Source organism: Carya illinoinensis, chromosome 1, assembly GCF_018687715.1.
Source record: "Carya illinoinensis cultivar Pawnee chromosome 1, C.illinoinensisPawnee_v1, whole genome shotgun sequence".
Taxonomy (NCBI): Eukaryota; Viridiplantae; Streptophyta; class Magnoliopsida; order Fagales; family Juglandaceae; genus Carya; species Carya illinoinensis.
The window spans coordinates 48,835,876-48,850,921 of NC_056752.1; the positions used below are offsets into that span (position 1 = coordinate 48,835,876).

The 15,046-nt window shown below is 39.7% G+C and overlaps 1 protein-coding gene and 1 pseudogene across 3 annotated transcripts; both read left to right on the forward strand.

Moving 5' to 3' along the window:
- Positions 1 to 557: 557 nt before the first annotated feature.
- Positions 558 to 5,790, forward strand: LOC122280198 (annotated as a pseudogene).
- LOC122280162 lies at positions 5,645 to 9,295 on the forward strand. Of its 3 annotated transcripts, none has more exons than XM_043091165.1 (5): positions 5,645 to 5,790; positions 6,246 to 6,944; positions 7,767 to 8,000; positions 8,342 to 8,433; positions 8,546 to 9,295. In XM_043091165.1, exons 2-5 carry the CDS (start codon positions 6,291 to 6,293, stop codon positions 9,165 to 9,167), a joined length of 1,602 nt encoding a protein of 533 aa, XP_042947099.1. In that variant the 5' UTR covers positions 5,645 to 5,790; positions 6,246 to 6,290; the 3' UTR covers positions 9,168 to 9,295. The 3 variants fall into 3 exon arrangements, with proteins under 3 accessions (XP_042947099.1, XP_042947100.1, XP_042947101.1); XM_043091166.1 differs by having other exon boundaries at positions 5,646 to 5,790; positions 6,260 to 6,944; XM_043091167.1 differs by lacking the exon at positions 7,767 to 8,000 and having other exon boundaries at positions 5,654 to 6,944.
- The last annotated feature ends 5,751 nt before the right edge of the window (positions 9,296 to 15,046 follow it).

Below are 15,046 nucleotides of genomic sequence, written 5' to 3' on the forward strand. Positions count from 1 at the left end.
TTTGAGGAAGACGGCGATACAGCGAGTGTACCAGTCTCCAAGTGGGAGAATTGTTGAGTACTGTAGAGTCTGGTCCACACCGCTCGAGCGGAGGCATTGGCCGCTCGAGTGAAGTCAGGCAGAGTCGAACGCTCGACGTCAGCTCGACAGTGAGCTCGAGCGGGAGGAGTTCGCTCGAGCGGAGGCATTGGCCGCTCGAGCGAAGTCAGGCAGAGTCGAACGCTCGACATCAGCTCGATAGTGAGCTCGAGCGGGACGCGGAAGGGAAGTTCGCTCGACACGCCGCTCGAGCGAACATACGATTTTAGGGATTCCGCCGTTTGAACTATATATGTGATTTTTGACTCTTATGTCTAGGTACTGTAGACACGAAAAACACTATAGAAGAACAGTGTTGAGATCATCTTGTAGTGTGATATTCCTCAATAATAAAATCTTCTGCAGCTCCCGTGGACGTAGGCAATTTGCCGAACCACGTACATCTTGTGTCGTGTGTGATTGCGTGTGTGATTGTTTTTTCTCGTTCGTTATTATTTTTCAATTCATTGTCATCGTTTTTCACAACAAGAACAATCCGGAACCCATCTCCGGCAACGCCTTTTGCATCGAACACCGATATGTCACGGCAAAGCGAGCTTTCATGGCACTTTGAGCTAACTGGGCCGCGTGACAGCAACCTAAGCGCAGCTTTAAGCCAGTGGACGGCCACCACCCCTTCGGAGAGTCGTGTATTTCGCCGTTCAGCCAATGATTATTACCGTTCTCGAACACATGGGTCACGTGGCTTGACGAATTCGTATTCTGAATTCTCGGGCTACGACGCTGTCGAGGCAGGGAGGCTTGAGCTCCAAAGCTATGTTGCAAGAGATAATGAGAGTTCGTATTTCCGAAATAATTATACTTCTAGTGAATATAGCAAGCCTCATGGGCTTTCAAAGTTTAAAGTGGTTGAACAGGGGCGAGGTAGTGGTCCTTTGGCCATCAAAGATGAACTTAGAATGACTGATTATGAGTCTCTGGAAGATGAAGATCATCTTAGCTTGTCTCATGGTGGTTATCATCATAGCCTAGGGCCGTCCAATATTGGACACGGGATATCACATGGTGCGCATCATCATGGTCATGGCGTTTCCCATATTGGAAATGACCATGGTGACAGGAACTATGGTTATGAGCACCATGGCCATGGGCTATCAGGTGGTGGTCATCATCATGGACAACATGATTCTGATGCTTTTCAATCTACAAGTCATCATTATGGGAGTGATGATGAGTACAATGAGAGTGATGAAGCTTCGGATTACGATGAAGATTACGACGGCGGCGAGAATGACGATAATGTGGAGCCAGCAAAGTCCGTTGGGCTGTTTAGCTTGTTCAATTATTCAACAAAGTGGGATATAGTTCTCGTGATCTTGGGTTGTTTAGGCGCTCTCATTAATGGAGGATCCCTCCCTTGGTATTCTTATCTTTTTGGAGAGTTTGTGAATAAGATCGCTTTAGATTCGTCAGAAAGTGACAAAACTCAGTTGACGAAGGATGTAGAGAAGGTACACAAATCTGGTGTAGCTTCCCAAATCCCCCCCCCCCCCCCCCCCCCCCCCCCAAACAAAAAAAGGAGACTCGGAACATATTTTGACAGTGGAAATCCTCAGTTCTCAGGTATGTCTGCTTATGACCGGGTTAGCAGCAGTTGTAGTTATTGGATCATACTTGGGTAAGATGAAGATTACAGCAGAATTCTTTAATTTTCTTTTTTCTTCTATATATATTTTCAGTGTTTCTTCCTTATAATAAGACTCCTGAGATCTTTGTAAGAGAACAGCGTTTTTTATATCTCAAAATTGACAGAGGTCGCCTGCTGGAGACTGGTTGGGGAGCGCTCCGCCCTACGGATAAGAACAGAATATTTAAGAGCAATTCTACGACAGGATATTGGCTTTTTTGACCAACTCAACACCGGTGATATCATGCATGGAATTTCAAGTGATGTTGCTCAGATACAAGAAGTGATGGGAGAGAAGGTTGAACATGTTTTATTTTTTTGTTTTAATTATTATTTATACTTGGTTCAAGCTGCAACATAATCTCATACGAAGCATTCAGATTTAATCCGGGATTGTCTTTTTTCATAGGCCGACAGAGTTGGATAGTATATTATGAAGACGGGCCGCATTGACACATTTTAAACTTTTTCTTGGTCTAATTGCAGATGGCACAGTTCATCAACAGTGTATGTACCTTCATCTGCAGCTATACTGTAGGGTTTTTGAAGTCGTGGAAAATATCTCTGGTAGTCTTCTCAGTCATCCCATTGATGATGTTCTGTGGTCAGATTGGAGACAATGGAAATACTTTGGGCAGATTGGAGACGGGAAGCCAGCTCTCAGGTGGTCAGAAACAGAGAATTGCACTGTTTCGAGCCATTATCAAAGACCCTAGAGTCCTTCTCTTGGATGAGCCTACAAGCGCACTCGATGCTGAGTCTGAGTCTGTTGTCCAACAAGCGATTGATAAGATTTCCTCTGGCCGAACCACCATTGTCAATGCTCACAGGCTAGCCACGGTAAGAAATGCCGACGCCATTCTGGTTCTCGACCATGGCTCTGTTACTGAGATTGGTAACCACCGTCAACTCATGCAAAAGGCGGGGGTCTACCATGACCTTGTCAAGCTTGCTTCTGATGCAGTTTCAAAACCCTTCTCAAAACAGAACGATAATCTGAAAGGCACGGAATTCTCTATCTATGACAAATCAATTAATGATGTATCAAGATCAAAGAACTTACGTGATGTTTCGAGGCCAGAGGGCAAGAAGTCTATGAAAGAGGAAGACCTAGAAGAAAGGGAAGAAGAACAAGAAACTACTACTAGAAAATATAAAATTTCAGAAGTTTGGAAGTTACAGAGACCAGAGATTGCCATTCTAGTATTTGGATTTCTCTTTGGTATGCTTGCAGGCGCATTTCTAAGTATCTTTCCTTTAATTCTTGGCCAAGCCCTTGAAATATACTTCGGTGACAGATCAAGGATAAAAAGAGAAGTTGGTAAGCTTTGTTTAATACTTTTTGGGCTTGGCTTTGGGTGTATAGCCCTCCTTTACAGGGCAGCAAGGTTTGTGTGGCTGGGCTGGAACAAAACTCACAATGAGGGTGAGAGACCTTTTATTCCAATCAATCTTAAAGCAAGAGCCAGGTTGGTTTGATTTTGAAGAAAATACCACTGGAGTACTTGTTTCAAGGCTCTCCATTGATTGTGTTAGTTTTCGTTCAGTCCTTGGTGATCGATTCTCGGTCTTATTAATGGGTTTGAGTTCAGCTGCAGTTGGACTTGGTTTGTCATTTTACCTCGATTGGCGACTAGCCCTTTTGGCTGCAGCTCTCACTCCTTTCACCCTTGGTGCAAACTACTTGAGCTTGATCATCAATGTTGGACCGAGACTCGACAACAAATCCTATGTCAAAGCTAGCAATATTGCTTCCGGTGCAGTTTCAAACATTAGAACAGTCGCGACGTTTTCTGCTCAAGAACAGTCAGTTGAGTCGTTCGACCGAGCTTTGTCAGAGCCCAAGAAAAAATCAGTCAGAAGATCACAAACACTAGGCGTAACACTAGGCTTCTCTCAAGGTGCCATGTACGGAGCATATACCTTATTCCTTTGGTTTGGTGGAAATCTCGTCAAAGAAAACAAAACAAGCTTTGGGGATGTATATAAGGTATTTCTCATAATTGTTTTGAGCTCCTTTTCTGTCGGAAAATTAGCCGGTCTAGCCCCAGACACTTCCAGGGCGGCAATGGCAATTCCAGCAGTTTTTCATATCATTAATCGCAGGCCATTGATTGATAAGGATCAAGGAAAATGTAGAAAGACTGAACGGTCAAAGCCATTGAATATCGAGTTCAAAAGGGTGACATTTGCATACCCATCTAGGCCTAAGGTGATTGTGTTGAGGGATTTCAGCTTTAAGGTGAAAGGTGGAAGCATGGTGGCTTTGGTGGGAGGAAGTGGGTCTGGTAAATCAACAGTGATATGGTTGATACAAAGGTTTTATGATCCAATTCAAGGGAAGGTAATGATGGGAGGTTTTGATCTGATGGAAATTGATGACAAGTGGTTGAGAAGGCAAAACGGCTTTGGTTGGCCAAGAGCCTACACTGTTTGCTGGGAGCATCAGAGAAAATATTGCATTTGGAAACCCGAATGCTTCACGGACTGAGATTGAAGAGGCTGCAAGGGAAGCTTACATCGACAAGTTCATTAGTGGCCTACCTCAAGACTATGAAACTCAGGTAACTGACCTTACAAAATACGAGGAATTCCTCAAGAACTAACAAAACATACTCTTTAAGCTTAGTCATCAAGGATGAGGTGATTCGTAAATGGCTTATATGGGAGCATATCATTCATTATATCATGTCACCAATCTCTCAGTCTCTCTCTCTCTCTCTGTTTTTAACTTTCTTCTATTATAGGTTGGCGAGAGCGGAATCGAGTTTTCGGGAGGTCAGAAACAAAGGATCACAATAACAAGAGCCATACTAAAGAAATCAAATGTGCTACTGTTAGATGAAGCTAGCAGTGCACTGGACCTGGAATCAGAGGAGCATGTCCAAGACACATTAAAGAAGGTTGCTGCGCGAACAACCACAATCGTAGTAGCGCACCGCCTATCTACGATCAAAGAGGCCGACCCGATTGCTGTTATGAAAGATGGTGCGGTCGTTGAGTATGGGAGCCATGACACTCTCATGGCTTCCCATCTTAATGGTGTGTATGCTAGATTGGTTCGTGCAGAGACTGAAGCCAACGCATTTTCTTGAGACGTGTATTGTTAATCCTGTATACATGATCCTTTAAAGTTTGCTCTTGATCCGGTAACTCGACGATAGAGATTTAGCTTGCATACAAAGAAAAGAGACGACTTATACCTTTAGCTGTTATTGAACATTATTCTGTAATTTTGACGGTTCTGATCAATACTCTAGATTGCCCCAGCCCGTCGATGCCTATCGACTTCATGAAACATCCAGGTCCTACAGTTCTATTAGATTTAGAATTATATATATATATGTATATGTATATGTTTTTACCTACTCCATATCTTGTTTTGAATTATTTCAATATATATATATATATATATCTTGTTTTGAATCATAGTGTCTCTGTATCTAACCTGGGACTAGATAAGTTTTATGTTATACTCCACTTTCTAATAGCTCTAAATGAGAGATCTCTCTCTATGTTTATCCAAATAAGAGCGCCCTATGTTTATTCCATTCCATATATGTCACATGTACAAATTGTAGTCAAATAAGAGATGTCATTGTAATTTGTGGGATAATAGTGACAAGGACATAGGAATGCCCTTACCTTTCTCAATAGATCCCCTTCCTCTAACTTAAAAAGGAAATGCAAGCTGGAAGAGACCCACGACCAACTGACTATAATACCCATTGACGGCATTAAATAAGGTCCAACATAATTCTTATTTATGGGGGCCAGATTTGTCATTTCATGCCTCATGAGTACTGCAAAAGTCTAACATGGTTATTATTGTATGATGTATCTTGGCTTGAAAGCCAAGGGAAAGTTGAGAGTTAAGTGCCTGGCATGCAAAGCTATGGAGGCTCTTGGTTAAGTCAGCCCACAAACAATCAAACTCGCTTTGTCTCCAAGCTAGAGTCGATCCTGAGCTCTATGCAGAACTTCTTTCCTTCTGTCATAGGACCTTTTTAATTTTTCTCTTCTACCTTTTTATCTATCTTGGCTCTTTATGCTCTCTTTCTCAGGTACGTACTTGTCTCTTTCTTCCTCAGATTAATATTTGTGGTCAATTCCTGCCATATCATTGGAACACATGCAGGTTATAGTTTATACTTTTTTTTTCCATGGAAAAGAACTATACGCTTATATTTTCCCTATACTTGTTTGTTTTCCTTTCTGTCTATGAAGCTAGCCTTATGTAGTCATGTTGTTTCACATTGTGTATTTTTTTCCAGTTTCTGATCTGCAAACAATTTAAAACCTTTGATGGAATTTTATCGTGAAAACCACACACTTGAACAAAGCTATTCAATAACAGGAATCTATAAACAAGATGTTTTAATCCAATTTTGCTAGGAAAACCTTAAGGAACCAAAGAAATGCATAGCATCTGTATTTATATCATGTACAAGGTAAATTTCCTGGAATAAATAGATAACAACTCTTATTAGTTACCCACGAACTTAAATGTATCAATCAGACAAAACATTACAGATTTGGATAATCAGAAGAGGAGGTAAAAAGAATGGCATCGCTCACTCCAGGAGTACTACTAAAGCTTCTTCAGGGTATAAACTCCAATGTAAAGGTTCGAGGAGAATATCGATCCGTTCTACTACAAGCCATCAGCATTGTGCCTGCCTTAACCGGATCTGACCTGTGGCCTAACCATGGCTTCTTCATAAAAGTCTCTGATTCCTCTCACTCGACATATGTCTCACTTTCAAAGGAAGATAACGAGCTCATCTTGAACAACAAGTTGCAACTCGGCCAGTTTTTCTATGTGGATAGGATGGAAGCTGGAACACCAGTTCCTAGTCTTGTTGGGGTGAGACCAGTGCCAGGACGCCACCCTTTTGTGGGGAATCCAAAGGATCTCATGCAAATGTTAGAGCCATCAGAGGGTCCAGTCCAATCTGGTGACGAAGGACTAGATGGTACAAAATTGAGGGAGTTATTGACCGAAGTAAAGGGCGAAAACCCAAGACAGAAAATTGTTATCAAAGAGGAGAAGGCAAAAGTCGCATCTAGGTACATGCAGGGTGTTTTGGCACCAAATAATGCTAAAGCAAGTGGAGTGGATTCGAATGGAGACGAGAAGAGTAACGAGAATGAGAATTTTGGGGCAAGTAAGAAGGTTGGAACGGTGAAAGGAAAGCATCAAGAGCTGAAAGGTCAGGTATGATTCTCGCCTAACATATTCCTTTTTTTTTTTAATGAAATACATTCAAACATGAGAGTATTAGAGAATTCCTTAAAGATTACCGACCAGTTGGTGGATCTTTTCCACTATGGAAATTTAAAAGCCAAGGGGGGATAGAGATGAGTCTGCATCATAGAGGTTGTTGGGGCTGCCCATTGCACAATGGAATGCGCGCATCGATTAAAAAGTCGATCTATTTTTGTAGTTTCCCAGCTTTGGAAAGACTGCAAAGAGGTTTTAATGTCTTTGATTATCGGTTCTATTGTCCAATCTGAGGTATTGGCTGGTTCATTGACTGCCTGCAGTGTTACTAGTGAGTCTCCAGCTATTAGGAGTTTTTTGATTTGCCGATCCTCTGCTTCCTTAACTCCTATGCACAGTGCCATTGATTTTCCGATCTTAAATGCACAAACAAGCAGTTCTGGGACCTGTTTTTAGGGACTCTGGATAGACAGGCATTAGAAATTATCGGTCTGATTAGAATTGAAAGGCCAGACCAGTAGGACGTCTAGAAACAAAATGTGCAGCTCCAATGTGACATCCTAAGATTATTTTGAATAAGAAATTGTCGGGCAACAAATTTTTGTACAGACAATGCAAATGTCAGTACAAAGTATTCATAATTATTTAGATTATATTGTCCCCTAGACATAAGCATGCAAGTTGGAGGAAATGATTCGTTACATTGGAAGTTGGAAAAATCATATAAAAGTTCGCGTGATGAGCTTGATAGGCAATGTTAGTCAAGCGAAGTTTAATTGTTGTTGAAAACCAATGCAGTGATAATCATTTTTACAGACACGCTCAATGACCCCTTCCCGAAATCTAGCTGATGCACTTCCATCAAAGCCAGACGCTGCTGCATCTGACAAAGAGATAGCACTGTCTTTTAAGAGCACTCCTGCAAAACGCACTTCAAGTAAACAGGAAAACACGAACTTGAATTGTTTATCAAACAATAAAGATAAAAACCCTTCGCCTGAGGCAGCTTCATGGGCTTCTCTGCCTGCTGGTCTTTTGAAGCCAGGAAAGGTACCTTGCCTTGATTACTCTCCCGACTTTTGTTTTTTAATTGCTATATTTCGGAAACTAGTTATATGGTTACCATTTCCCCTATCAGATTGGCCATTCAGTGGCTACTATTTTATCCTTCTGCGTTTCACTTGAATTATGGCCAAACGACTGGCATTGGTTACCATCAGATCAAAGACGCCATATCTTCTCTGTTCTTGTGGACAGAGTAGATGGCCTATTAATCAAATTAGAATTGGTGCATGGGAAAAGTACCTAAAACAGCAATCTCACAGAATCTTAGTCAAGTTTACCATCATTAAGTAATTATTCTTTCTTTTCATTTATTGCAACTTTACAAGGGAATGCTTAGAAGGAGAAATTTAGCTTCTTTGGTTGCAGCAGAAGCTCAGAAGCAGGCGGCCACGGCTGCAACTCTGGTCAGGTGCCTCAGGTAAGTCTATTTCAGGATTTAAATGTCATTTCATAACATATTTTGACCACCAGAAAGGGAACCCAATTTTCAGAGTTATGTCCGACAAGTCTTATTTCCTTATTTTTCTCAGTATGTTTGCTGATCTCTGCTCATATGCCTCGCTGGAGAACCCCCACCTGTATCTTACCAAGTTCTTCACACTCTATCAGCTGCTTGAACAACCGAATGCAGCAACTCCATTGAAGGATAAGTCACTTCAGTTATCAGCTCTCCTATCTGTTCCAGACATGGAAAAAACTGGCAAAAAGGCTGGTCCTATTCACGGTAAAAGTATGTTGAAGTCTCCAAAGGCTCCTATTGATTTAAGTGGGGCTGAGAAATTAGAATGGGCTAAATGGGATGATGCAAGAGAGATCAAAGAACTGAGAGAGGTTCTGTTAAATGAAACAAGATGTTGGTTTTTGAAATTCTTGGAGGGGGCACTGGATGTTGGGTTTCGTGTAGGTACCCAGGAGACGAAAGGTAAGGACGGTGCAGGAAGACAAATGGAGCCAGACAACCATATTGCTGTCACATTATCACAGCTTAAGCATGCGAATGAGTGGTTGGATAAACTGAGAAGCATCTTGAGGTCAGAGAATGATGGGATACTGGAGATTGTTGAGCGGTTGAAGAAGAAAGTTTACACTTGTTTGCTTGTTCATGTAGAGTCTGCAGCATCAGCTCTGGAGAATCGCTCTCATCGTGGTTGATCGAAGAAAGATGACTGTCTTAGAATTTTATTCATCTTCTGGTATTTATGAATAACTTATTTTATTAAGGTTATATGGATTTCTAACAACAAATAATTTATTAATTTGAGTCGAGCAATGTTATTGAAGCTTTGGCCAAACGTTTTTATCTATTATAATAAATAAAAAAAAATCATTTTCAAGTCAGGAGTTTGTTTCTTTCTACTCACATAATCCCTTTTTCTTTTTGTGTTTTTACTCATAATTTTAGAAAATTTTGTCTTTTTTATTTCTCATCATGAGGAATATGAATTGTCATGAGATTTTTTTCATCTTTATATTAAATAAATTCACTTTCTTTTGTCTTCTATCCCAATTTGATTACTTCTTCTCCGTTAGACTTCTTCCTTTGCTTTGGTCTGATTTAGTTTTATGGGCTTTTAAGTGGTTAATAACTCTATATGACTTCCTTTTAGAGTGTTTTTTTCTTTCTGATCAAACTCTCGAGTGTTGGGGCAGACGAGATATTAGCCACGTTGCTACATTTTTACCATCCGATCGTCAAGAATTGAGATCGATACAGCTAATATGAAGAAAGTTTTTATGTTATATATAACGTTGATTTCCTTCTATTAATGTCAATAAATCAGAAATATTTTTGCATATATGAGTATGGGTTCTTGCCACATATACTAACAATATACATTCGTCCATATTGTTAATCATTCCTGTACATAGTACAAATATGCTGACTAGTTTCCATAATGTTGGGTTTGTGTATTATTTCCTTAATTGATTTTTAGTTAAAGAATTACTTCGCCTATTCTAGAATCCTACAAAAGTGATTTTTCAGAGTTCTCTCGAGTTTAGTCTGAATGGTATAGAACAAAGAGTCAAGAATGTGTAGTATGTTCAATTACTACAATTTTCATTTGGAATTTTTCATTAACGTAACCAATTTTACCCATCCATTAACGTAACAATACACATATAATGAATCTAATGAAAAGTACTGGACGTAAGCAAAAAAGTATTATTTCAATAAACTAGCAAGAGACTGACCTCTATTATGATAAGGGCTGCACGATGCATCCAACCAGCTTGCGCTTGCATGAAAGAGGGTCCAAGCTGGAGAGCTAGAGCACATGCAAAATGCTCAGATCTTCCACCTGATAATATACATCTAGTATGTGCCCTGCTTCTCCAGCTTGGCTCACCCTCTCCCCATCGCCCTTTCCTGGGAGCAGAAATATCACATGCATTGGTTAATTAAGCAGTTTATGATTTGTTTAGTTCTATGAGAACAAGCAAAAAAGGCTTCAAACTGTTGCGGAGTGCCTGTCCAAAATCACGCAAGACGATATTTAAGTAGTTCAGCAAATTATCTATATTCACTATAGCTTCTTTTATTGAATTTGTATGAGATTTACAAAACTTTACAAATCTCTCTCACGTCCACTCTTTTCTCTCTGTTTTCCCACTCTCCTCTTTGCCCAACTGAACTCTTCTTTTTATAGGAGAAAGCAGCTACAAAAATTAATTTCGGTGCAGCAATTTGTGGAAGAAGTTGGGGCGTCATTTGCTGCAGAATTGTGGGTGGCACCTAATACTCCAAAATGGAGAACAGTGCTGAGTTTGGAGTTTTGGTTTCACACTGCAGGTGGTTTTCAACACAAACAACTACAGAGAAAAGGAAATTTGTTGAATAATGCTTGGGATTCATACTGAGGAATTTCTAAGGATTTTTATACCTGGTAAAACGTAATTGTATGGTGACAACTTCCAAAGCTGATAAGCTTACATGAATCCCACCTATGAAATGCATTTCAAACCTTTTTTTTTTTTCTTTTTTTCTTTTTTTTTTTGAGTGGGAGTGGTTGATCTTGTGGTTTGCTTATAAAATAGGAGTTTCTCAAGTGTTCTTCAAGCAAAAACAAGCGTATGTCCAAACAAACATTGCTCTAGTGACTGGTGAAATTTGGCTGCCAAAAAGAGGATTAATAAAGCGGCCAAAGCATTGAATATTTCAGGGGAATTTTGTGTTCTACCAATGCATATATAAAGTAATGCCCCAAGTTATGGCAGACCACCCACCATGGCCTGGTAAGAGATCTAGACAGACTCTACTCTCACCATCCCTCATGAATAAATTAATATTGAAGCCTAAGAGGTAGATCTATCTTCCAAGAATACATGATTTTATCAACAGATTCGTATCGTTGCGTACAACCTGGCAAAACGAGCACCTCCTGTCCTTGATTGAAAGCATTCCCTTCTCCTTATTACACCTTTTCTCACCCCGGTTTCATATTGGGAAGGATCCACCCTTTCAGCCCTTCTAAATTATCTCTACGACATATGCTTATAAAAAATACACGACAGATTCATGCATAGCAAATCTGAAACAAAGGTCTAGTTTGTGAAAAGAGAAATGATATTTGCAGTCGTGGTTGTGTAAGCGGCATGCAGTCGTTTTGAAAAAAATGAATTAATATGAGACTCACGTGAAAAAAAATTAACTTTTTAATCGTGGACCCTACTCTTTTTCAAAGTGATTGTACGGCGTTTGCAATTCTATGACTGTATGTAGCATTGCTCGATTGCTTTCTAAATCAGGATTAAACTTGAGAGTATAGAATCACTTCGAGACTGATTCAAAAGGCTAGAACGGATCTTTGTTTCCTCTAGCAGAGGCTTTGGTGCAGTGTTTGGGTGAATGGCTAGATCTCCCCCCTAATATAAGAATGTCTCCTGATTCCAACACAATCTTCACTGCCTTACAACATCCCTCTGATCACCATGTAAAAAGTCTGCCATGTCACCAATGGGAAAGGAGACTACGGGTTATCCCTTACTTTTTGGGTTTTCATCATGATCCCTGCATGCGAACAAAGCCATTGATCTCATAGGAAACATGACAAGATCTGAAGATCATATTTAAGGTGCATTCTAGATAATTGAGGGAGTTGCAAGTTTTCGATTATACAATTAAGAAAAGAAAACAAGGAACCAAGAAAATTAACAACAACAAAAAATTGTAGCTAGAATGAAATGGAAAAGGAGTGTAACAAACATGAGGAGACCCAGTGGGCCGTTTGGTTTGTAAGGCAAACTTTTGGTGACATCCCGGGAAGTATGTTTTCCACATTTGCTCACTTTAGAAATTATCTTAATAAATGAATCATGGATTGTTTTTTTAACCCAATGATGGAATTCAGCAGCTATAATGGATGGATTAGTGCCATCAAATGGATGGTGATCTACAAATTTCTTTGACTCAGTTCAGTGTCCCAATTTTCACCAAGGCACATCATCTTCGAATGCACTTTTGCTCCATCACGGTCACCAGGCAAATAGAAACCTCCTGGACCCAGACCAAGGTGTCAGCATGTTTTTACTATTTTGATCTTATCACTAAAGGATACGTGATTCTTTAAAAGTACCATCCCAGACCTCAACACAATTCCATTTCCCCCTTCCTCTTGTGCCTCTGGCCTGTATAAAATCACACAAAATGATATTTAAATAGTTCACTAAATTGCTTATGTCCACTAGAATATTTTTTACTGAGTTTGTATGAGAGTACAAATACTCAACAAATTTCTCTCTCATGTCCTCTCTTTCTCTGATTTTTGCCCACATAACTTTATATATATGAGCTCTCCTTTTATAGGAGAAGCTCTCCTGAACATCAGCCGTAATTAATGGTGAGCTAGCAACTAGAGTTGATCTTCAACACATAGATAGGTGCTGATTTTCAATTTGGACAGTGGACGGTGCATGTGCAGCAGTTGTTTAATCTCTGCATTCACACTTAGGTGGCTATTTTCAACACTTCCATAGTAAACTTGATTTCATTCTGACTTCCCCTATTCTTTACAAGTAAAGTAGATTTAATCACAAGTTGATTCACAACAGACATCTAGGTCTTGGGCGGGCAAATATTGGAAGACTCGAACACTGCAGAGTACTCAAATGTAACTAACTATCACGGCCTGCTGTGAACTTTTTAGATCCTTAATTGCTTGGGGAAGGCCCATCTATTTGAGCAGATATAGAGGGCAGATGAGCCTCGCCTGCTAAACTGAAATTATCAACCTGTGTGAAAGATCATCAATCCACTACAACAGAAAGTGTCATTCCCGGCGCTTTTAAATCGCCGGAAAATCATCAAAAATCGCCGCTATATTTATATACCAGCGACTAAATAATCGCCGCATAATCGCCGGTACTATTCAGCCATTTCTTCTATACAGCAGCGAACATAAAAAATCGCCGTTTAATACATGATATATTCCAGCGAATTTCTAATCGCCGCAATTTAATTTCAAAAACCTAAATCTATATACCGGCGATTTCAAAATCGCTGTAAATTAAGTAAACGGCGATTTAGGGATCGCCGGTAAATAAATAATATAACCAGAATGTACTTAGCGGCGTTTAAGAAATCGCTGGTATTTAATAACCGGCGTTTGAGGAATCGCTGACAATTTAATAAACGGCGTTTGTTAAATTGCCGCTAAATGATGAACCGGCGTTTCATAAATCGCTAGTAAGTTAATCTCCGGCGTTTTATTAAACGCCGCAAATTTAATTAGCGGCGATTACGGAAACGCCGGTTAACAAAATTAAAGGACTGGAAGGTTATATTCCGGCGTTTACGGAATCGCCGCTAATCAAATTTGCGGCGTTTAATAAAACGCCGGTAGATAATTTACAATTTAAAAATCAGATACCGGCGTTTATAAAATCGCCGCTAGTTTTAGGAAATCGCTGGAATTTGAATTACAGCATTTTTTTGCATTATAATCTTATAATGGTGTTTTGTAAGTTTTTGGCGGCGATTGAAAAATCGCTGGAATATCCTAAGAATTCCAAATTTTAATAACCCAGTATTCCTACATGGGTCTCATTTAAATGAGACCAATGAGTTCTCATTTAAATGAAACCCAATAAGAATACTGGGTCTCATCTTTCACCCATGCATTAATCATGAAAACTCTATTTTCATGATTAATCATCCAAATGTACCTGATTGACATGAGTAGCTAATTAATTATCCATACATCAACAAATTTGGAATATATCAATATTCAAGTAAAGTCATCAATCAGACCAAAGTCATATATATTCATTTGCTTGGTGGTGCATTATACTGTCATATCAAGTACAAGCTGAGCTACTGATTATGTGAAGAGATAATCATCACTAATATTTGAAACATGTTCAAGCCTCTACTACATCCAATATCAAAGAGCTACCAAGTTGTGCTTGTATGTGCCTTCAGTGCACGCCAATGAACAGCACTGAAGTTGCACGCGACCGTTCCCATCTGTTTAAAATTAGCAAAACCAGTTAAGAGCTCGTATTGCTGGTTGCATCGTCCCCCTATAAGAAGCCTACCCAGCCAAGCATTAATCCTGCAGTTGTGCTTTCGTGTTCCTAAGAAGTAAAGTGTCAAAAAAGCAAAATGAGTCCCTGGTTATTCAAAGAATAAAAGACTACAGAAAAAGAATTAAATGTAGGCAGATGAGGGGAGGGAAAAAACAGAGGTGCATGGCATTAAGTTGTTAAATGGAATATTGACTTCTATTAGACAAAGACCAGAAACAACTGGCATGCATGCCTGTTATGCAAAAGGCCTGCGTATACAAATTAACAAAAATTACAAAACAACTCTAGAAGAATCCATTTAAGTCAATTAAACCATTATGCCAGAGCAGAACCAGCAACAAATAAACTGAAAATAAATACTTTGCTTTATAGATGTTTCAAAACATCTATGGTTCTATTTATTGCACCATGGTGCTAAATGTCCATGATCATCTTTTTTCGATTGTAAACTCTAATTAGGTTATTCTCATGTACACTCCCTGTGTACTTGGACTTTGCCTACTTCT

Bases quoted from the DNA above. Each gene is read 5' to 3' on its own strand.
- LOC122280162 (XM_043091165.1), top strand. From the start codon at position 6,291: ATGGCATCGCTCACTCCAGGAGTACTACTAAAGCTTCTTCAGGGTATA. The intron at 8,001-8,341 runs GTACCTTGCCTT...CAACTTTACAAG, and splicing joins GTCTTTTGAAGCCAGGAAAG to GGAATGCTTAGAAGGAGAAA. The intron at 8,434-8,545 runs GTAAGTCTATTT...TATTTTTCTCAG, and splicing joins ACTCTGGTCAGGTGCCTCAG to TATGTTTGCTGATCTCTGCT.